Below are 24,955 nucleotides of genomic sequence, written 5' to 3'. Positions count from 1 at the left end.
TTCACTCCCACCAGAAAAGTGGCAAAACGTATAGAGTTGTAGTTTTTGCAGTGACACATTTAAGCTATTACCATATGTACAGCTTAGCTGCTAATATTGTTCAATAATACCTGACAAACACTGTGAAGCATAGCTTGAGCTATAATAATAAAATCCAATAAAACGGAAAGCAAAAACACATGTATAACGGGGAATATATTATCAATGTGACCAATAAACAAAGGGCATAACTACAGTGCATGGAATTGTTGGCATGGGAGCTACAAGGAGTTTGAAGGCTGAATATATGCCTATTTTTGTTATTTTTAGCAAAATGCATATCCGACCCTTTCGAAAGTTTGGAAAAACCCCTTAAAGATCCCAATGATTTTAGCAGCAGAAATGATGATCATTAAGTCTGTGATACTAAAACCCATCAGTTCTGTTTTAAGGAAATCCTTCACATTGATCAGAACAGTTATTGATTAACAAACTCTGTGTTATTATAAGTTTAGAATAGAACATTTGGGGCCATATAATACTATTTCTCACTATACAATGTTACATGTTAAGGTTTATTCAAATTAAGGCAAATATCTATTCTAGTATGACCTTTTTCTCGATGCGTGTTCCATTTGTATCACAGACTAACATTTATGGCTAGCAATCCGGCACAAAGATGTGGCTGCAAGACTACAGTAGACAGTGCCCAAAACATAAACCTCTTACCAAGCAGCTACACACGCACTACATGACGTCACTAGTGAAATGTGCCAACTGGGTCAACTGAACATTATTCACCATGTGGAACAAACACAGTGAGAAAGTGATGATTTCCCAACCTCCCTAATAGGCCCTAATGTAGTCCAACAGTCAATTGGATCCCATCCAGTTTATTCACATGTGTCGGTTATTTGGGTCCATGCTGGAATAAATGTAGGGTCTTCAGGCTGCAATGCAAATTAACGAACATGCTCATGGCAATAATAATTAGAATTTAACATTCACTTTGGTCATTGACAACTTACTACAGTATTTTGGATTATAATTTGATCCTTTCCATATTACGAGCTACATGTAAAAAATACTGAAGACTACCCCAATTCATTATATTAGCAAGCTTTCTAATTTACCCAGTAGCTTTGGCGTTTGAAAAACCATTTACCCTTGTTATATTCAGTCCTCATGCAATTGACAAACCTGCATTGCACACTGCGTGGTATTACATTCTACCCTAGAAGCAATACCATTAGGGAAGAACACCTCCACAATATGGTATGCATTGTAGCACGCCACAATTTTTTTTTAACACCAAATCGACAATGTGCCCATACTCTACCTCTGTGTAACCAAAGGTGCACAGAGGTAGAATATGGGCACATTGTAGGTTACCGGCAATGACTTAAGTATTAGGGAGATACAGATTTCAAATATGGTCCTCTGCATGAGACCAAGCTTTTAGACAAGTGGTTGTCCTTATGGTGGGCCATCAATACTAGATCGGTGGGGTCTATTGCCCATTACCCCTGCTGATCAGCTGTTCTCTGGCTGATGCATTTGTTCACAGAACTGATTTCTGCAGGAAGCACACAGTTCTGTTCACACTGCTGTGGCCAGACTTGGTACTACATGCAAAGTTCACATTGAAGTGAATGCATATAATACCAAGCCTGACCACTGCAGTGAGAACAGAGCTGTCTGATTCCTACAGAAATCAGCTATGTGCACAAGGACACTGGCCTAGTGAACAGCTGATTCCTTGTCAGCAGACTTGCTGCCAATATAATATTAATGACCTATGCTAAGTTTGGGCCATCAATAGTTTACAACCTCAAATTAATGCTAAAAAAAAAATCAAGCAGCGATGTGTACATGATACACTGAAGTTACCTTTCTGTCAATGAAGATTTTATACAGATCACATTGTGTAGGTTACATTGGATATGTTGTTATTTACCTACATCTTAAGCAGCATCACAACTGAAAGGAACAAAACTCTAGGAAATCCCTATGACACTGCAGAAACCTTGGTATTTTGTGTGCTTATTCTCTGACTATATAATAAACCATGACGTGTCCTGACCGTGGGATACATGTATGAAAATGAGAAAACTAAAAAACTGTTGGCTTTCTTGCTATATCACTTCCCCAAAGCATATTTACTGTAGTCAGGCAATAACCATATTCATGGTCAAATGCAGGTACAGTGATCCCTCGCTATATCGCGGTTCAATGATTGCGGCTTCAGTGCATTGTGCATTTTAGATACACCATATATAATTCTGTTGTCGCTGAGTTTTTCACTATATCGTGGAATTTTGCGTTACATACAGGAAATACAGTACGCCACTAGCGCTTGCCAACACAAGATTGTACACGGCACACTATTGGCTGATGGAATGTGTTCTGTATCCTGCACGCTGATTGGCTCACAGATCGTAGCATCGGTCTGTTTGTTCACTTTTGCGATTGTTTGTCAGTTCACCCGACAAATTGATTTATGTAAATATAACGCCGCTACTTCACTGATTTTCACATATAGCAGAGATCTCTGGAACGTAACCAGATACACGAGGGATCACTGTACACCAGAGGTGTAACTGTAGCGGTCGCATAGGGTGTGGTCGCACCCAGGCCTTGGAGGTTCATAATGTCTCTTTCTCTAATATGAGAAGACCAGTACTATAAATGATCACTGTGTATCTTGCACCATGATAAGGTTCTCTTCACATCTGCTCTAGAGCCTCCAGCACAGACCTGGCATGAAATGCAGGACTAAAAGGTTCTGCATGCAGTACTTTTCCATCTGGTAAAATGCCGGACAGATGCAGGAGCCAATCAGACCCCATTATAGTCAATGGGGTTCGTTCAGCACCATTCAACTCCATCGTAAAACAGATGCTTTTGACCAGGGGATTAAGTTTTCCTGTTCCAATAACAGTAGGAAAAAACAGTATTCCCCAACACGTATGTGAACATAGCCTTAGCCAAGTGCTCTGGTAACTCCAGTAATAGACTGATCCTACGCTAATCCCCAATGAGAGAGATAAGTAAAGGAGGTGACGGTTACACCCAATGGTCCCTGAACCTAAATTTTTACTTAGTCTCAAATGAATATATATTATGTGCCTGTCTGATCTGCCTATGCAAACAAAATAAAAAGCCTCAAGGCCCAAATAAAAACCACAGATAATTGTATGAATTCTGTAATACTTGACATATTACACGGCTGTGTACAGAGCGGCCCATGCACTCCCTGAGCTTCGCCTTCCTCATGTGGATGATGATGTGGATTTAGTGAAGAGAAACAGCAGCCCAAATAAGCAGACTGCCTGCCAAATTCCAATGAGAGGCATGATAATATTTGTTTAGCATCATTATGATATTATCAGCATGCTTAGAATAAGCTGCTTACACAAAAGCAAGCATACGGAAAACAAGCAAACAGTAGACAGCATGGCCGGTGGGCCGTCACTCAGTGCAATTACAGACCGAGGATTGCTTTACACTTCTGTTTACTGAACATTTATAGAAAACTAGACCAGAAGAACAGAACAGAAGAAGAGAACAAAGAAGAGATAAGGGGCGTTAAATACAGCGTTTATGTAGCCAACAAGTAATCGGGAGGAGGAAACCAGGCGAGAGAGAAAGAGAGGTAAGAACATTCATGGGGGCACATGTACCGGGTGGGCTACAGAGAAGTAGGCCAGCACTGCCCTTTTATGAAAGCCGTCTAAAAGAAAATCTGTCTTTGTTGCCCATAGCAACCAATCACAGCACAGCTTTCATTTCTTATACTGCTGAGGTAAAATGAAAGCTGTGCTGTGATTGGTTGCTGTGGGCAACTAAAATTTTCTTTTAGACAGCTTTCATATGAGTGTGATGCCAGGCTCAGTTGCCACGACTATCTGTGGGAACAATAAATGAGACAACACTAATGAGACAGTAGCAGAAGAGTCAGAGATGTAAAGACTGCGGCAGAAGACCAGTGGTGCATGAAGGGACGCGCAATAGCAAAAAAGCAAGCCCCAGACAATGCAGCAAAACAAAGTGCACCAAATGCAATATAACACGGGGGTACAGGCAGAAGAAAGATGTGAATAGCGAGCAGTGGGTCAGAAAGTGTTGGGAGAAGAATAATGGCCGGGTACACAATGGTGAACAGATGCTACAGAGGCAGCGGCTGGGGGAATGTGGAAGGGGTATAGGAGAAAGCAGTTAGACGCAGAGATAAGGATGAGGAGTCCAAAGAGGGCAGTAAAGTACATGGGGGTCATTATATATATATATATACAGCTATAGATAGAGATAGATAGGAAAATGACAGAGCAGACAGCGAAGGGTCTCTGATTAGCATTAAGATTCCGAGGCGGCACTTAATATTGTGCTGAAAACTGGACAAGAAAAGAAGAAAAATGCATAAATAAGGAAAAAGTCTAACTACTTGTTGCATTTTAGTGACATAACGTGATGTATTTTTTGTGTGGAGGGCTTTGTTATCGCATGGCTGAGTGGCACCTGATATCCGACACCTGTGAATGTGCAGGGAAAATTATATATAGGGCAGAGACTGACACATATTTTTTAATATGACACATATAGGGTGGGCCGTGGAAAATTAGCCGGGTACCACACCCTTATGAAATCCGTCTAAAATAAAAATCTGTTTTTGTTGCCCATAGCAACCAATCACAGCGCAGCTTTCATTTTAACTCAGCAGTATAAAAAATTAAAGTTATGCTGTGATTTGCTGCAATGGGCAAAAAAGACAGATTTCAATTTAAACAGCTTCCATAAGAGTGTGGGGCCGGGCTCCTATGCTGTGGCCACCTTGTACTACATAGAAACCAGACAGTAAGTGTGACTCTAGAGAGAGCAGTCCACATAACTGTATGCTAGCAGAGTTAGCGCTCTACATTTCCCTATATGAGAGCACTGCCATAAACAGCACATACAATTCTATTCTGCTGGACTCTAGCACATAGTTTAAGCTCTGCTCATACTTGTGCTATACAGATTTCATCAAGCGCTATAAAAATATAGCAGTCTGCCTTCAAAAATACAGGAAACACTGATGGACCTCATTAAAGTCATTGGGGATACGACAAAGCTGTCATGGCCCTTTTATAAATGGAAGCCATAACGCTAGTACGAACAGAGACGAAAGGGGTTGACATGGTTTACAAAAAGGATGACTAAAAATAGACAGCGAGGATTCGAGCGCTCACTTGTAGGTCTGTTTACATGTAAGGGCTTCATATCCTATAAACAATAGAGCCACAGTGGAAGTTCATCCAAGTGATCAACATTACTTTGCTGTCTTAGGATATAGCCCAGGGTTTCCCAACTCCAGTCCTCAGGGACCACCAGAAGGCCATGTTTTCAGGATCTCCTATAGTAAGAACACATGTGGCAATGTCTGAGGCACCGACCATTACATCACCTGTGCAGTACTGAGGAAATCCTGAAAACATGACCTGTTGGAGGTCCCTGAGGACTGGAGTTGAGAAACACCGATATAGCCAACAGACGGACGTAGGCCGCCTGCAGACGAGCGGGTCGGATCCGGCGGCGAGGATTCTCACCGCAGGACCCGACCCGAGCGCCTGCAGGGACGATCGCGTACTCACCCGCACCCGGCGGCCCCCGGCTCTTTCATGTGCCGGCTGCCGGGCAGCCAGCGCATCCGCAGACCGGAGCCGGGTGAGTGACGTTTCTGTGCGGGGCTCACAGAGGCCCGCACAGAAATAGGACATGCCGCGGCTTCTTTGCCACGCGAAGTATCCGCGGCCGTCTGCATAGGATTGCGTTTGTTAACGCAATCCTATGCAGGCTTTGAGCAGCGGAAATCCCGCCGCGGGATTTCCGCCCATGTGCAGGCGGCCTAAGGCTGGGATCACACAAAGGCTGGGCTTACCCAACCGGATCTAAATTGCGGATTCCGTGATGGCCGTTCACGCGGACATTGAAAGGCAGTTGAAAAATCACATGATGCTCTATTTTAGCGCAGATTCCATGAGTATGGGCTCCATTGATCTCTATGGATGCAAGCGATCCGCAGTGCATACACAATTAACATTGCATATGGGCACAGAGAGTCACTCGCAACCTGCTAGGACAGCAAATACAAAAGCCGGAATAGAAAGCGATGTCATTCCCTGCTTGCGAGCTTTCTTCCACGCGGACGATGCACTGAAAAAAAGCATCCCTGCCCCCACGGTCAGCCCCCATTAGACAGCAAATTGATTATAGAACTACTTTACAGATCAGAAGTAGGCTGCAGCCACGAGTCAAGGGGCAGACAGGCTACTGCAGCTTTTAGGCATCTACACTGCCTTGTTGTACTAGCCGGAGGCCACGATCCAGGACAGCGGAGCAGGTTTGTTCTTGCAGGACGCTGTGCAGCCAGGCACTATTATCCTTCAAGAGACTACTACAAGTATAATAACTCCCAGTGCCAATGAAATATATCTAAGTGGATAGTTAGCTCCACGCCTTTCTTTTGAAACAGAATGTTATGTGCAACTTAATCAGTGTGCCTTTCACCATTGCGGTAAAATAGGGGGACCACAGTGTTGTCATCAATGTAATTATCAAGTCAGTGATGATAGTTTGTAAGACAGATGCTACTCCGAGTCCCCAAATTATCTGCTACAGAAAGTTACCAATGTAGCAGATGGAATATCTGTTGTGAATTAGAGATCATTATAGTGTGATGTGGATGACTATGGATAGAACTGGAAATGCAAGACATGAGCTTAGAGAACCACGATGCAATAAAGGCACAAACTGCTCTTTCTAGATTAATATTCTGTATGACAAGTAAACTGTATTGACATATATTAGGAAGTTCAATAAGAGTATGTTCCCTAAATGGATGACATTGGTGGAGATCTGACTTCTAGTAGCCCCACAAATCAGTTGCTGGAAGGGGCTGCAGCATTCTGATGAGCACTGTGGCATCTTCACTGTACAGCAGGCATATCGTCATTCATTTCGTGGTGCCTTGAATGGGACTAAGCGGCAGAAAGGCCATGTGATCAATGAATGTGAAGTCACAGGAAGAGCCTGCAGTGCTGCAGCCCTTCCAAGCAGCTGATTGGTAAAATTCCAACTCCTGGCACCTCACCAATCTGATATTGATGACCTATTCTAAGGATAGCAGAAGAAATCCCGTGGGATGTCAGCATATGAACGCATGCGAGTAATACACTGTAGGCCAGATATATACAGTTTGCTCAAGCTTGAGAAAAGCTCTCTGCATAGAGCCGAAGCAGTGTATTTCTGGCCTACAATAAAGTCTTGCATGTCTTCATATGCTAACGGCCCACAGGGCTGGAAGGGGCTGCTTCTCTTCTGCATCAAGCTGTTCTCCGCTTGGAGCGCCTGACTGTTATACAGCCGGGCGCTCCGAGCGTAAGGATGCAGAAGACAAGTGGGGTGGTACCGCTTGTCTTCTGCATTCAGCTGTTCCATGCTTGGAGCGCCCGGCTGTTATACAGCTGAGTGCTCCGAGCGGGGTATGGAGAACAGAGCTGGACCGCTGTGTTCTTCATACCCCACCTGTCATCAGGGAGCGCGATACAGCTGAAACAATAGTATCCGCTGTATCCCGCTGTGAATTCCTGATAACTGATTGCTGATCTTTCAGAATGCATATCCTCCCTGTGTGAGCATATATCAATATATGGCTCCAAATTTTGACCATTGGTATGGATCAGTTATAAGAAAGGCATTTATTAGAACCTTTGGTGCACCTTATCATTTTTCCTCTATACAGCTTTCTTTTCCACGTATATACTTTTGGGAAGTTAAGATTCCCCTATAAATCCTATAAAGCTTATGCCACTACACCGATACTCTCTCAACGCCTGCATGCTCTTTAGCAAAAACGCAAGGGTGTCAATACAGTATATAAACCGATTCCCCATAAGGAAGAGTATTCTAACATCTAGTCCTCCGGCGTGTGAGTACCTGCACAGACACTGAGCTTCTAATATTTATAGTGCAAGCGAACACGTGTGACGCGTGTCTGCACAGCAATGTGGAATATGTCAGCGCTATATAATAAATAAAAGGGACTGCTATATTACATTGATGAAAAGTAACTGAGAAGTATTCCATGTGGAGGTGCGTCTATAAGAGAAAGCTGCAGATTCAGTCTAACTTGTGTGGCAGTCACAAAATTACTAATCCCACTTCTCGTGTCACTCAGATGGTCTTCATTCCCTCTCTCCAGTACTCAAGTTGTCACATAATAACAGGTTTCCCGGAGGAGTCGAAACTGGCTAAGAAAGAAAGACTTCCAAGTCAAGGCATATGAGGTATTGCTAAAGGCTTTATGGATTTACTGATGCGTATTTTCCAGTATGTGTTTTTGCTTTGCCACAAGCCAACAAAAACCTGTTTGCTTTGGCATTCCTTCTTGGAAGTACATGAAAAAGCTGTATCTTTTACACAAGTGTATGCCTACACTTACAAGCATACACCTAACTCAAACATGTCTGCATCCAAGTCAGACAAAATCCAATGATCACCTAATAAATCTGCATTTGTGCGTCCAGAGGGATTCATTCCAGCAGACATCCAGTGTTCTCCTTCATTCCTCCCACCACGACAACAGTTTATTTTACATCTATCTTTCCTAATAGAGGAATGTGCCTTCATTTAGCTCTATATCATATCTTAAGCAACATACTTTACCTGCCTCACAAAACTCACATTTCAAGCAGTCACACAGATAAAAGTACTCCTAAAGTTTTGTATCATTGCAAATGGTTACATTTTTTATGATTTTTTATTAAAGAATTGTAAAGTCCTCCATTCATACAAATCTGCTTGCTGCAGATTGTGCTAGCTGCAGACAACGGTTTAGCTCCACTCCGATTTCTGATATGTACCGTAGACACTCTAACCATGAACTCCCACTATGCAATTTCTGCTAAGTTTTCATGGATAGGCTTGGTTATATGTAGTGATTTTTTTTTATACTCAAACCAAAAATACTGGGTGGTAGAGATAATTGGCAATTGTAAATGGCCATAATAATCACATTCCAGAATTTGACTTACATCAGTATTTCCTACATGCAGTCGCTATAATTGCTATCTTAACATATAAGCAGTGCTCAACAAGAGGTTTCTAAAGTTGAGGAGTAGAAATGTATTTAGCCAATATGGGAAAATTCTTTATTGCATCCATCTTGCTAATCTCCAAAATGCCAGATAATTCTGTGAATGTGAGCCCAGGTATAAGGGCCCTTTACACTGGATGATTAGCTTTATTGCTGGATCATGTAAAGCTGTATAATATTGTTGAGTGTGATCACTGTCAGCGACTGAATGATCGTTCATTTATTGTGCGTTATTCAGTTTGCGCAAGCATAACAATCAACCGGTGATCGTCACAAGTAGACAGGCAGTCCTTCATTTATGAATGACTGTTTATGGTGAATGGAGTCAGGTGGGCGGCAGCGATCTCTGGCATACTCCGCCTACATTCACTGAAAGCGTGTCGCTCCTGTGTGTAAACATAGGAGCAATAATCATTGGGACAACTGTCGGTGCTTAAGTGCCCAACAGTCATCCCATGTAAGGCTGGGGTCACACGGTACGTATTCCCGGCGGAAATCTTGCAGATTGGCCGCAGCAAAAAAACGCAAGATTTCTGCCGGGAAAGCGCTGCTTCAAAACCCGTGGCACTTAGCCATGGGTTTCGGAGTAGCTTGGCCACACGCTTTTCCATTGCGGCCAGTGCTCCCATAGTGGAGAGTGTAGCCGCAAGGGGGGGAAACAAAAATTTGACATGCTGCAGCCGGGGAATCTGCTCCACAGGACCGTCTTTGCCGTGACGGATTGGCCGTCCCGTGTGGACGAGATTTTTGACAAATCTCGTCCACATGGCTGGCTAATCCTGGGATTAGCGGCCGCAGGCAAACTCCGGACGGAATTCCTGCGACAAATCCGCCCTGTGTGAACCCAGCCTAAGAGGACCTTAAGATTTGTCACTTGCCCTTTTGAAGAAGACCCTGTCAACCACCAATTGGTAATTAGCTTTTATACATTTAATATATGAGGCGAGTCAACAATCAGTAACCATCCAAGTATTAACTATGTGTCACCAGTTCAATGGCAGTTGGACAGAGTAGCAAACATCCTTCATAACGGCACTTTTACACAAGGCGATAATCACCCGAATAATCGCTGGAAACAACAAATTCAGGAGATGGTGGCTCTATGAACATATGGCCACCAGCAATGCACTGAGTAAGAAATTGGTCACTTGCCGGAGTCACTTGGTTTCTAGCTCATCAAACCAAGTGGCTATTAGCCGAAGTAAACAGACAGTGGAATGGATGCGGGCGGACAGGAGAAATCTCAAGCTGCTCCACCTCTATTCTCTAAAATGACTATCGCTCATGTATGAAAGAGGGACCTAAGGGTATGGCCAGCTTAACACTAACCAATTTGCATTGTGGAATTCGCGGTCGGGTTCTGCACAGTGAATTGGCAGTAAATATTGTTCAGAACATGCAATGCAAAAGCACTTTTTCCTGCACTCTTGCGGAAACTAATTGCAATTTCCACAATCGGAGGAAAAGAATCGCAGCAAGTTCTATTTTAGTGTGGATTCTGCCCAGATGACTTCTGTTGAATCCAATGGAAGCTGTCCGACCCACAATTGACATTGTGGATAAGTCACGGGTACCCGCGGCATCGCCTAGCAATGAGGTGAGAAATAGAAATATATATTTTAAAAAAAATCTGTACTGTGCATGTCAGACGTCAGCTAGCTGCATCCATCTGCAATACAGATAATAAGAAAAAGAGATAGGTCGCGTGAATGCCAACCGTGGTCAAGGCCGGATTCCGCTGCGGGCTTCCGCATGTGGAATCCAACCTGGTTGTGTGCAGTCGGCCTTATGTCTGGCCATACGCATAAAATAGCCGTTGGCCGAATGATCGCTATCTCTCCCGATTCCCACATACATATGTCTTGAATGTAATGTGGTGAGAAAGCCACTGCCAGACACCCCGGATAGTGGCTTATCTCTTGAGAATAAGAGAATTGGGCAATAGAGATCCAACTACCCAATCCTTACCTCCCTGACACCTGCCTGCAAGGGAGAGCTAGGAGGCCACCATCCACATTAAATAATTAGCCAAAAGGCTAGTGTTGGGTTCAGCTACTGTCTATCTAATGTGTATGGTCTCCCTACAGGCCCACCTTTCTGCTTATTCCTGTGCCTAAACTAACAGAGTAATTGGATATACATTCCCACCGCTCCACAGTAAATGAGTGAAGGATTTTACTCTTAGTTCATGTTTTTGTGTCATTTGATAGACAAAGAGTTACAGTTTAGTTCCGTATGTAGAATGTCCTAAAGGAGGTTCGCATGCAAGCAGTGTGGGTGGCATGTGAACAATAATTTCACTGAATGCTAGAATATCCAGCCAAGAAGTAACTTGTATGCGCTTGCATTATGTTGGGAATTAATGGTGGATTTGTCTCTGACTACGGTCTATTTTACACAATCTTTAAATGTTACTGTAAACTGAAAAACAATCACATGAAAGGCTCGTCAGCAGGTGTGTCGCAGCATCAAAAAGACTGGATGGCTGTCCTGAGGGGCTCTTGTTCTCGTTCACTGTGCTTGTTTGTGAAACGACTGGGAGAGCGTTCCTAAAAGACAATGGTTTCAGCCTGATTGTTTTCTCTCATCAATCACTGAAGAACTGGAAGTGTGGATAAGTTTCCATCCCTGGTGGGCTGAGGTGTACTAAAAATTCCTATTCTCCCCCGCAGACCGCTAGAGGTAAAACAGACCTTGAAATTTCCTCTAGCCAGGTCACTACAATCAGATCCTACCCATGGATTAACCTCTTAAAGGATTCTAAAAGTAAAAAAAAAGTGCTGTATTATTTACATATGCATTGCAAAGAGTAAACAATAAGTCATACAATAAATAAGCAAATAAATGTGTAATATTCTATTTTCTGTTGTGTAAACCGCCTGCAGATGGCCGGGTCGGATCTCGCTGCGAGAATTCTCTCAGCAGGATGTGGACCTGCGCCCCTGCAGAGACCTTCGGCTCACCCGCTCCTGGCGTCTACCGTCTGAGCTGAGCCGGACCGTCACTACTGACGTTTCTGTGCGGGCCTCTGCGGTAGCTCAATTGCCTAAGGGCTCATGCCCACGAGCGTCGCGGGCGTACCGCGATTAGAAACTAAAAGAGCCTGCTGGTGATCGTGGAATTCCGCGGTCTCAATTAATGCTATATTAATGGAGACCTCCCGTGGCATAAATCTGCGGCAAATAGAACATGCTGCGATTTATTTCCCGCTGCAAAAAACCCGCTGTAGAATTCCGCATGTGAGCACTGGCCAGCAGAAAGCTATTTTCAACAGAACCCAATAGCTGTGGAATTCACGCGCAGGAAACGCGGTAGAAATCCGTTCGTTGGGATTCACCCTTATGCAGTTCCGCTCACATTAGTGTGTCAGAATTGCGTAAAATAAAACACAGCATGTTCTGTTTTCCCATATATACACGCGATAGAGTCCATTGTTCTCCATTGTTGCATATATACCCGCAGCCCATAAGCAATTACATGGCATATGGACTGCAACTTTACAGCTGTGTGAGACTGGCCTATGTTCCCTCCTTCCTGAGTTTAGGCTATGTGAACAATAGCTTTGGGGAAAGGGATATTCAGGCTACAGATAATCATGGCATATCCACAGATTGCACAACTGGTTTCCTAACACTCGTAGATGGGAAGTGAGGGAGATGTACAGACACCTTAATGCAGGGGCGTAGCTAAAGGCTCATGGGCCCGGGTGCAAAAGTTTATCTAGGGGCCCCCCCAACTTCTCTTAACGCAGAGGCGTAACTTGAAGCTCCTGGGCTCCAATGCAAAATCTATAACTGGGCCCCCAACTATAATACTTTATTCATAGTACTGGGCTCCCTATATAGAAAAGAGAGGTATTATGGGCCCCTCCTAAGGCTCCTGGGCCCGGGTGCAACCACATCCTCTGCATCCCCTATAGTTACGCCAGTGCTAATGGTTTCCTTACCTGGAAAATGGGGAAGAGAATGCCACAGTGATGTTTTAAATCTTGTGATATATTCAGCAACAATAGGGGGGTATGTGCAGTTGATAACTGTGGGGGAGAGCTACTGGCATAAAGGTCCCTCACACAGTGCGGTATTATTCATACATCTTCACTATTCCATGCTTATAATTTTTTCTTGTCCGTTTAGTGTAAAAGTACATGTGAAACACCACAAATGTATAGTATATCACATAATACAAACTTTTATATGAGAACAACTATGCCCATCTTGATACATTTCTTTGTGCGTTCCCATCCGGTCAATAATTCACGTCTCAGGCAGCTTTACAAGAAATACATTCAACAGTCCACTCGTCTAGTCCAACTAGAATTTGTTTTGTGTATGGTCCTTCTTAGAAGAATAGAAAATTGGTAATAGAAAACAACCACATGGTCCATCTACTCTGCCCTTCTATTATCTACCCTTTATTCCTCTATTAGGACAGATGCTTATGGCAGACATGCCTGAATTCACTTATTGATGATTTTCCAAACACATCTGTTGGAAGTTTGTTCCAAGCATTTACTACTCTTTCAGTAATATAATACTTCCTGATGCTGCTTGTGATCTCCCCCTTGTCCTAGTGTTTATCTTGTTAAACACTTCCCTCCTGAACATAAGACCGGACTCACATGAATGTGTGGGGTAAAACACTGCGTGTATAATGTAGCTTTTTACCGTGGCGTAAGCCGGTGTATAGCCGCGTATGGCAGCGATTTTCCACTGCACATAACATCGATTGGGGGATTTAGATGCCGTGTCAGAATTTACAGCTGCATTTAAAGGGTTAACAGCTCCGATCAATGGTGCTGCTGATCAGAGCTATTGTGGGTGGGTGCTGGCTGTAAGAAACAGCTGACACCCGCATTGTGTGGAGCGGCATCGGCCCCCGATCCCCCTCCATACAAACCCCGAACCTCCAGGACGAAACTGCATGTCCTGTAGCATTAGGGGATTAAAGGCTTCGATCGTGTCTCCCCCTCTCCCTTCTTTCTTCCAGGTTATACAAATTCAGTTCTTTAGGTCTTTTCAGATACATTTTGTTCTCAAGACCTCCCACCAATGTTGTAGTCTATCTTTGGACTTGTTCTATTTTGTCAATGTCTTGAGATGAGAACAGAACAGAGTATTCCAGATGCGGTCTCTGTACAGCAGGATCACAATCTCCCCCTTTCTTTGCTGCCTGACCACACTGTGGACTCATTTTGAGCTTGCCAGAAATTAGAACCCCTAAATCCTCCTCTTCAGAAGTCCTGGATAACACATAACAGCCAATACAATACTCAGGCTGCAGATTTCTTCTCCCTATGTGCATTATTTACATAGTTTTGAGCATTTATCCAGTGAGGCTAATGTCCCTTTTACTCGGGACAACAGTCTAACCAACTGCATGAGCGCTGACGTTACTGCTAAGGTCGTTGGCACTCGTATAGAGCGTTTACACTGACAGACTTCACTGCTGACTCGCTGGCTTCTCGTTGGCGCTTCACCTCCTCAGTGACAAGCCCGCGATCCAGCCATAGTTTTTATGCTAACTGAAAGTCAGCAATAATGAATAGCGAATGAATAGTAAATGACTTTTTAAGCATTTACACTGAACCATGATTGCTCAATTTCGTATTCTTTGAACCAATTTCGCGTGATAATCATCCCGTGTAAATGGCCTGTAAATCTTTCTCCATGTTCAAGATACTACCGGGTGTAACAAGCCTATGGTAAGCAAACAGACAAAGCTTACCTATTAAACCTTCATGTATGTCGCTTGTGACCGTATTAAAGAGAACAGGACTCAGGACAGACCCTTGTGGTCACCACTTGTAACTCGTTCCTGTTCAGAATACACTCCGCCAACAACACTCTCATATCTATCTTTTAACCGATAGCGAATCCACCGGACTATCAAAGAATGGAGTCCAATTTTAAATAACTTATCTATAATCTCTTTACATGGAACTATATCAAAGACTTTATTGAAACTCAAATAGGTGATATCCACAGCCCCACCTTCACCCACCACTATTGTGAGATAAGTAATGAAATCTAGGAGATTAGTTTGACATGATCAGTAAAGCCGAGCTTTTATCACTTTTCAAGCAGTTGTAAAAGGTGCCACCTGAAGTACGAACACTTATTAGTTTGCCAGGCTTAAAGTGAACTCCAAGATACCTGAATACTACTAATATACAACAATTACACTGTTTTCAGTTCAGATCTGATTACATTCAGCTTATTCACCATAGATCGCATGAAAATAAAGTCACAGCAGTCTGCATGATTGAAGTCCAATGCTGTTGGTGCGGATTGAGAACTAGGAAGCCCCTACCTACCATCTGCACATCTAGAACTACAAAACAAACTTCTATATGTAAAAGCAAGAACATACCCTGAATGAGCAGAACCAGACACATAGGATCTAAAGACAACAGGGCCTTCTCCATGCCTGACAGCATTGCTTTCCCCTGCTGGGTAGAGGTTATTCTAAGTTCACTCTTCACTATTGTCTGATGATTCTGGGTCTTTACGGATCTTTCATGATCACTGATGTGAAAGGATGCCCCATATGGGCATTAAAGGGGTTCTGACATGAAAAAAAAAAATTTGTACTCACCTTGCCTGGCCTGGCCCGATCGCCAGGCATGTCCCCTCCAGCCGGCATCTTCTTCTGTGCCTTTAAAGCAGAGCAGGAGCGGTCAAAAAGACCGCTTCCTGCTCTGGTCCGTCCGTCAGGCACTTCCGAGGTCAACGGACGGACCGCCACAGCAAGCACGTCACAAGCAGTGCTTGCTGTGGGCGGCCCGTCCGTCCGGCTGAACTCCAGAGTGCTGCGCATGAGCAGTGGAGACGCAGCCCGTCCTGACTCCTGTCAGAGGGCACCTCTCCACTGCGCATGCGCGCGATCCCGGAGCGGCGCGGCTGCTGGAGGAAGAAGACTGCCTGCCGGGAGGCATACTAGCACTTTCTGCTTAGGTTAAGCAGCGCTGCTGATTAGAGCCACCTGATTGGCTTTTCGGCACCACGTGACTGCACAGCGTGCACCAATCAGGTGGCTCTAGTCAGGCTGCTTAACCTAAGCAGAAAGTGCTAATATGCTGCCGGGAGATGACCCCCTGATGTCAACAACAACAGGAGACAAGGTAAGTATAAGATTTTTATGCTTTAGCAGCCATTAACCCATGGGTTCCCTGGGTCCATTAGGCACACCAGGGAACAATGGCTGCTAAAGCATAAAAAAATTATTCATGTCAGAACCCCTTTAAGACACTAGAGTATTTCCAGTCATGAAGAGTTTTCAATAGAGATGAGCGAGCGCGCTCAGATAAGCCAGTTACATGAGCGAGACTCGCTCTTCTCGAGTAACTGCATTCTTGTCCGAGCATGCTCTGGGGGGGAGCAGGGGGGGGGGGGGGAGAGAGAATTTTAAGAAAGTTGCCTAAAAGCTGAAAATGGTAATAATAAAAAATAACTAGGTCATTAACCCATTCCCGCTGCAGGGCGTAAGTTTACGTCCTGGGAGCGGGGTACTTCCCGCAACAGGGCGTAAACTTACGTCCTGGAGATAGCGCTGGATCATATGTGATCCAGCGCTATCCCGCAGCGGGAGCCGGCTGTCAGTCACAGCCGGCGTCTCGCTGCAGCAGCGGGGGGACATCGGAGATGCGCCCGCCACTTTTAACCCCTTCCCTGCCGCGATCTAAGTAGATCGCGGCAGGGGAAGAGTTCACAGCGGGAGCGCGGCTCCCTCTGTGTCTCCGGCCGGCTCTCGCGATGTCATCGCGAGAGCCCGGCCTGTCACCATGGCAACAGGACGCCAGACACTGGCGTCCTGTATTGCCTATGCCTGAGATCGCTGTATGAGCGATAAGGCATGGGAGAGCAGTAGCTCTGCCATGCCTTATGACAGCGATCATCAGGGCAGTGGTTAAAGTCCCTCAGAGGGACACAAACAGTATAAAAAAAAGAAAGATTTAAAAAATGAATTAAAAAAAATGTAAAAAAAAAGAGTAAAAAAACCATTTTTTATGCTTTTTCTCAGATTAGCATAAAAAAAGGTAAAAAAAAAATAAAACCCCACATATTTGGTATTGTCGCGTCCGTAACGATGCGTACAATAAGTTGCACATGCTTTTGACTGTGCACCGAAAAAAACGCTAAAAAAAAAAGCTAAAAAACTGAGGCAAAATGCTCATTTTTAGCATTTTGTCTCACTAAAAACGCAATAAAAGTGATCAAAAAAGTCGTATGTACGCCAAAATGGTACCAATAAAATCTACAGCTCGTCTCGCAAAAAATAAGCCCTCATAGAGCTCTGTACATCAAAAAATAAAAAAGTTACGTGACTTTGAATGCAGCAATTTAGAATAGAAAAAAGTTTTCCAAAAAAAAGGGTTTTTATTGCAGAAAAGTGGGAAAACCTAAAAAAAATGTTAGAATTTTGGTATCGTTGTAACCGTACCGGTCTGCAGAAAAAATGGAAAGTCTCATTTATGCTGTATGATTAACGGTGTAAAAAAAAAATACAAAAATCTATGGCAGAATTGATGCGTTTTCTCTCTCTGCTATCATTAAAGAAAAAAAAAAAAAATTTACAATATAGTCTATGTACCCAAAATTGGCATCGATAAAAACTACAGTTCGCCACGCAAAAAACAAGCCCTTATACGGCCGCGTCCACGGAAAAATAAAAAAGTTATGGCTTTTGAAAAATGGAGATGGAAAAATACCAAAAAATCGCTTGGTCCTCAACGCCAAAATAGGCCATGTCATGAAGGGGTTAATAGAACAGTGGAGAACCCCACCTATCAGCTGTGCATTGGTCTGATGAGCTACTAACCAAAGATGCTCTGTTTCCACTGCAATGGCCCAGCTTGGTATTACAGACAAATGTCCCATTCACTTCAATCAGAGCTCTGCTTGTAATACCAAGCTTCTTCAAGATTCTTAGTTCTAATAACAAACAACCATATGATATTTATCTAGTTTTTATTCCTTACTTGAAAGATCTCAATGCAATACCTCCAGCATATTACATCTATCAGAATATGGTTTATCAATTCTTGTAAAAGAATAAATTACAGAAAAATTCACATGACCCCAAATGAGGTCAAACTGACTTAAGTCCAAGCAAGTACACTGCTGATCTCTATATCTAGAGCTTCTTACCTTTGAAAAGGGTAAGCAATCCTTGTCAGCTTCCTTGTCTTTCACTTCAAAGTCATAAAGTGCTTTACATTGAGGTGGAGGTTGAGGTAAAGGCTTTATAACCTGCACAAAGTTGGTTGGGAAGAATCCATGGACTCCGTTGATTTCTCCATGGTACCAGTTCTCATCAACTTGTCGGCGTAGCACAATGATGTCACCCTTGTTAAATTTCAGATCCCCAGGTTCCTTCCCTTCGTAGTTGTACAAAGCTTTGGCACACGGTAACTGAGGTACACCCTGAAAACAAAAAGACATATTAACATGTGGGCTATATAGGTTTCATCCGAGCTGGACACCAAACACCTCATCCACATCGGACGTAATAGTTATCCTAAAAGGGCAAATATACACATAATATATAATGCAGAGAACTAAAAGTCTAAAAAGCTAAACTAAAAAATGAGAAAAAGAGGAATCTCACCCGAACACGCTAATATGAGGAATTCCTACCTAAAAGTGTGTTGATTGCCCTGAGAAGGGGGCTGGATTTGGCCATGAATGCCGTCAAAGGGTAGACAGAGGCACCATCTTGAAAAGAATTTTCCTCCCATTGGTACCACTGCAAAATCAGCCTTGTTTTATCTAAATAGTGCATCCCAGTGCACAGAATAATTCAAGCGATCATCAAGTTAGGTTTGTATATCTAGAAGTGCAAACAATTTTTTACAACTTGACAACATTTTGTACGGCTAAGCATTTATCGGATTGTTAGAGACTTTGGAAATGAAAAGTCAGAATGTGTTCTCCATATGTTCTTGACAAATTTCTGCTATTATGTGAATCACTAGCCCTTTGGTGGTTGTGTTATTCCATAAACAAGGATCTAAGAGAGAACTGTCCTCCAAGCTTTCAACACCACAAGCTCTTTCCTATGGAAGGAAATCTATAGCAGATCCCTTTCGCAGCAGCAAACATGAAAGCAAATAATACAGTATCAACTTCCCATATTCATTAATTTTATAGCATCTGACCAAGCTTTTCAAATCTGGCAGATGTCTGTTTTCACATGTGTTGGTGGAAAACGAGGAACTCAGTTACCATATGTACTTCATGCTTGCTGAATCACTCTTATGCATTCATCATACAGTCACAAGTAATCACAGAGGTTATATTGTAGATATTGTGAGATTATCTTCACCGGAAATATGGACACAAGGCACATTACACTAGTATGTTAATACCAAATCTGACAACACAACATGTTGAGGAAATCCTACAGGCGAGGGCTGATGCCTCTCTAACATGGTATACAAGTTCTGGGACCTTGAGCCGCACAATGTGCATAATACAGTTTGGGGATACTTTTCTAATAAAATGTACCAACATATACCGGTAGTTACCGTAAATCTCAGCAGCAAACTATTGATCAACATTACCTCCAAATTGAAGCTAAACCAGTGAGCCAATATGGCTTAAAATCAACCAATATGTTTCATGTTTTGGGGAAAAGGTCTACCAATGCACTAGAAACCTCTAATTCCAGTCCACTGGAAGGTCATAGGCTCCTGGTGTGGTCTACTGACCCCCATAGGATTTTTCCAGCCTACCTTCGATTTAGCTTACACAAATGTCAAGTGTTTATCACTTGCAAAACCGATTGTTCATTTCTTTAAAACAATCTACATAGACTTCCGCCCAGGACACAGAGGGAGCAGGACGTGTCTCTCAGAGCTCCTGCGATACGACTCCCAGAGACACCGGGACCCTCTGGTGACCCACAAAAAAAGCAGCTGCGGGGGACGGACATCTCCCCTGCTTGCTTGGCGGAAGACCCCCACATCCGAGGGGTACTCGGAAAGCCCCCGGCGAACCACCCGATCCGACCCGCGGGGAAAGGAGAGAAGGAGCGGGACGCGACCGGGAAGAACAACGCGACCCCGACCCCAACAGCCACCGGGACCTTACCTGCCTGGAGGGTATCCGGAAGGGCGAGCGGACCCGCCGACCTCTGCCAGAGGCGCACCGGGAGCACTCGTGGCGCCGCGACATAGGCCGCACCTGAGACCGCGGCCTAGATTTCCGGCCGCGTGAGCCGCGACCACCGCCGACCGGGCCGCAAGGAGGGTGAGAGCCTCGGGGAGCAGCTGAGAGGCACGGGAGCCCCACCGAGGGTAAGGTGACACATCGGGGGGCCGCCAGAGAGCCGGGGCCAGACAGCGGTAGAGGCCGGACGGCGATAGAGGCTGCGACCCCACACCCCAACAGACAAGGCCCCCACCCAGCGCCAGACGGGAAGTGAAGCCCTGGGAGGCTTCCGAACGGCCCAGGGGACATCCCTGCAGCGGCGATCCTACAGGGGAGCAGCCGGAACGTTGCGGCCTAGCGGCGCTTGAAGCCGCGGCCTAGATTTGAGGCCGTGACGTCAGAGACAAACCCCGCCCATTATAAGAGTCAGGGGGAGGAGCCGAATAGAAGCCACAGTAGGGGAAAACCCCAAGCATCATAACAGACATAAAAGAAAGGGTCTCAAAACCGGGAACACAAACAAAAAACTACAGGAAAACATAGCCCTCCCCCCGAAACCTACCCGAAGCCCACCTAAGCACAAACAATATCCAAACAAGACAAAAAACATTGGGAAAGTGGGAAAGAAGAAAAACAAGACAGAAATAGCAAAGGAAAAGCCGGGACCTGACATAAAGACACTAAACAAAAAAGACATGAACAAATAGATCTAGGACAAAAAGCCACATCCACAACAAAAAATAAACCACCAGCAACCCGAAACAGGAAACAACTTCTAATACAACAAACTCGCACAAAACACTCGACACCGAGAAGTCATTAAAGAAAAATGGACAAATATCTAAACGAAAGAAGTGCAGGCACCCCAACACGAGCAACCCGCCAGTCAGACATAGACAAAACAACCACAGGTGGAAAACAAAAAAGTAGACCCGTCAAAAACATCAAGGAAAAGGAGAGTAAGACTGCGCATCAATCTGCATCCCCTTCAAAAAATACTCCACCACGCGCTGCGGTCTCACCAAGCTCTGACTACGAAGCAATGGACACTTCTTCTATACAAACTAACGAACAACCAACGAACAGTGCAGAAATGACGCAGGCGACACTAGTGGCACAAGAGGTCTCAAAAATGCTTCTCCCCTTATTTGATAACAGACTTGAGGCGCTGCACAAATCCATAAACTCAGCAATGTCACAAATAACAGATAACACCCAAAGGCTGACAGAACTAGAAACAAAAAACCAGAGCATAGAACAGACCATCGCAACGCTAGAAACCGCGCTACAAAGAAGCCAGACAGAAACTGAAATGCTCCGGGAAAAAGTCGACGATCTGGAGAATAGACACCGTCGCAATAACCTCCGCTTCGTGGGAATACCGGAGACAGTATCTAACAGCCAGCTTATAGCCTACTTAACCACGGATCTACCGCAAGCGCTACAGATCGATATATCCAATGACCCCCTAACAATAGAAAGAGCCCACAGAATCGGCCCACCAGGGGATGGGCGTAACAACAGAAGCAGACCTCGCCCAGTGATAGCAAAATATATGCACTGGACAACAAAAGAAGCAATTCTACGAGCCTACAGACGACAAGGAGAACTGATAATACAAGGGGCAAAGATCCTGCTGTTCCAAGACTTCTCGGTGGCGGTGTCACAGAAGCGCAAACTGTTCACCCCAATCTGCCAAAACTTGCACGAACGAAACACACGCTTCCAATTGCTGTACCCAGCAAAACTCCGGATACAAGACGGTAACAAATCCTTAATATTCAATACCCCGGAGGAAGCAAGAAGACACCTACAGATGGAGGAGAACGGAGAACAAGGCTGAAAAAGAATGAAAAAAAAAAAGGAACTGTACTGTTGCTCTTTATTACAATCCTGTTCCAAATACAGTGGATGTGGCGCACGCCACGCAAAAAAGAAAAGGCGAAATAGATGTTTAAAGTTTACATGTTTATTATTACTATGTTTCTCACATTTTTCATTTTTTTTTCTTTTTTTCCGACCCATCTGACCTTTAAAAAACGGACCACTAGGAGGATCAGGAGGCCCCGCAGGCACGGCACGATCAACATCCAGTTGCATCCGCGGCTCGCTGGGACCGAGGGATGCGACAAAAAAAAAGAGGCAAAAACTACGGTAACTATGACCAAACTACACCTACCAACATGCCTAGAGACTTAGAAACAACAGAATACCAAACACCCACCACAATACAAACACTATCTTGGAACGTAGACGGACTTAACACACCCATTAAACGGAAAAAAGTACTGACACATCTAAAGCGATACAAGCCAGACATAATATTCTTGCAGGAAACACACTGGAAGAAAGAGGGGAAGGGAGAACTGAGAGCACCATGGATAGACGCATGTTACACAGCCTCACACACATCAGCATCACGAGGGGTAGCCATCCTGACCAGAAAAAATATGCCACACACAATACTGCAAAGCATAGCGGACCCAGAGGGAAGGTACCTAATAGTGAGAATGAAAATGGATGAACAAACGTATGCCTTGGTGAACGTCTATGCCCCCAACACTGACCAACCAGCATTTTATGTCACACTAATAGAAAAACTACAACCATATCTAAGCGACAGAATAATCCTGGGGGGCGATTTTAACAGCATACAAGACGAAACACTAGACAGAACGGGACCATCTACCCAAGCAACCTCAACCACACATGCACTACTAACACTTAAAGAACAACTCAGTGTATGTGACCCATGGCGACTCTTGAACCCCACTAGCAAAGAATACACATGCTGCTCCAACGCCTACCACTCATTCTCACGCATAGACTTCTTCTTAATATCAAACAGCATTTTTGAATACCACTACCAATCGGAAATTCACCCAATATCCCTTAGCGACCACGCACCGATAGTAATGAGACTACAACTGAGAACCCCGCAAAGGCTAACCAAAATATGGCGCTTCCCCTCATTCCTATGGGAATCAGAGGACTTTAGAGCATACCTGAAAATCCACTGGAACAACTACGCAGACGACAATAATGCGCATATAGACAACACAAACCTATTCTGGCAGGCTTCAAAAGCAGTGATGAGGGGCCACATCATAAGCTACTTGTCCCATAGGAGGAAAAAATTCCAAACAGAGTTTGAGGCACTACATCATTCCCTCCTAGAAGCACAAAAGGAACATACGAACTCCCACAATGACAACTCATACCAAACCCTTCTTACAGCGAAACACCTACTAAATACGTTTGTACACACCCACGCACATTGGCAAAACCAATTAACAAAAAACAAATTTTACAGGTGGGGTAATAAGACGGGACGCTTGCTAGCCAATTTGTCCAAACAAAGACAGCCACACAAGCCAATATTGACCTTAAGACATACTAATGGGGATAGTCTTACAACAAAACAAGAAGAGGTGGCTCAAATACTGCACGAATACTTCGAAAATCTATATAGGGCAGAACCAACAAACGTACAAGACATAAATAACTTCTTAGAATCCGTGAATCTACCAAAACTAACAGAAGAGCAAAAATCCCTACTAGACGCCGACATACACGAGGAGGAGGTACGAGAGGCGATTACAACAGCACAAGGGGGGAAAACACCGGGCCCCGACGGATTTTCCGCAGAATATTATAAAATACTAATAGCAGACATTGTGCCAGTCCTGACTCAGCTCTACAACACAATATACACACACAACACACAGACAGAAGACTTTGGAACATCGAGAACGATACTGCTTCCCAAACCAAACAAGGACCTGACAGACCCAAGATCCTACAGACCAATAGCACTGCTAAACTGTGATTACAAGTTTCTGTCCAAGATACTAGCCAACAGACTCCAGTTAATCCTCCCATCCATACTAGACCCAGCACAGAAAGGCTTTACACAGGGGAGGAGTGCTCTAAAGAACATCAGAGCCGCCATAGCGGCGACGGTGGCAGCACAAAACCCCGAGGGCCAAACTACAATGCTACTGAGTCTGGACGCAGAAAAAGCCTTCGATAAGATGGCCTGGCCATTCTTAAACATAATATTGGAAAAAAGAGGTTTTGGACAGATCTTTGCGAATTACATAGACACGACGCAAATGAACGCCACTACCACCCTCACAGTCAACGGCCTTAACACCCCCAACATAGATCTATTTAGAGGAGCCAGACAAGGGTGCCCTCTCTCACCACTGTTATTTAATCTATCAATAGACCCCCTACTTAGATACCTGACACAAACGACACTCTTTACAGGGGCGACCTGCGGTGGTACTAAGATAAAAGTTGAAGCATTTGCAGACGACCTCCTATTGGTGATAAATAACCCCAGGGAAACACTAACCCCCATATTACAAGAAATCAAGAAAATCGGTAAACTCTCGGGCTACACTTTAAATCTAGACAAAACAGAGGCCTTGCTTCTCAGAGGACCGGCCAAACCCCCGTGGTCAACACAATATCCATTCAAGTGGGAAAAACATGCTATACAATACTTGGGGGTACAAATCACAAGAAGCCCACTCAAACTATATAGCACAAATATAGAACCCCACATCAAAAAACTAGAAACTACCCTAAACACATGGAAAAACTTCACGATCTCTTTCTTGGGAAGGATAAGCCTAATAAAAATGATAGAATTTCCCCGCTTATTATATATCCTACACTCGCTACC

General features: G+C 44.2%; 1 protein-coding gene across 2 annotated transcripts in view; it reads right to left on the bottom strand.

Annotated features, from left to right (window-relative positions):
• Positions 1-24,955, bottom strand: part of SH3RF1 (SH3 domain containing ring finger 1) — a 158,803-nt gene that overhangs the window by 56,847 nt on the left and 77,001 nt on the right. For both annotated transcript variants that reach the window (XM_066573544.1, XM_066573545.1), the window contains exon 3: positions 18,259-18,534. In XM_066573544.1, coding sequence (XP_066429641.1) covers positions 18,259-18,534 — 276 coding nt within the window. The remainder of the gene's footprint in view (positions 1-18,258; positions 18,535-24,955) is intronic.

The sequence above is a fragment of the Eleutherodactylus coqui genome, chromosome 7 (assembly GCF_035609145.1).
Source record: "Eleutherodactylus coqui strain aEleCoq1 chromosome 7, aEleCoq1.hap1, whole genome shotgun sequence".
Lineage (NCBI taxonomy): Eukaryota > Metazoa > Chordata > Amphibia > Anura > Eleutherodactylidae > Eleutherodactylus > Eleutherodactylus coqui.
Note: the sequence above shows the minus strand (reverse complement) of the source record. Positions and strands in the feature narration are given on the sequence as shown.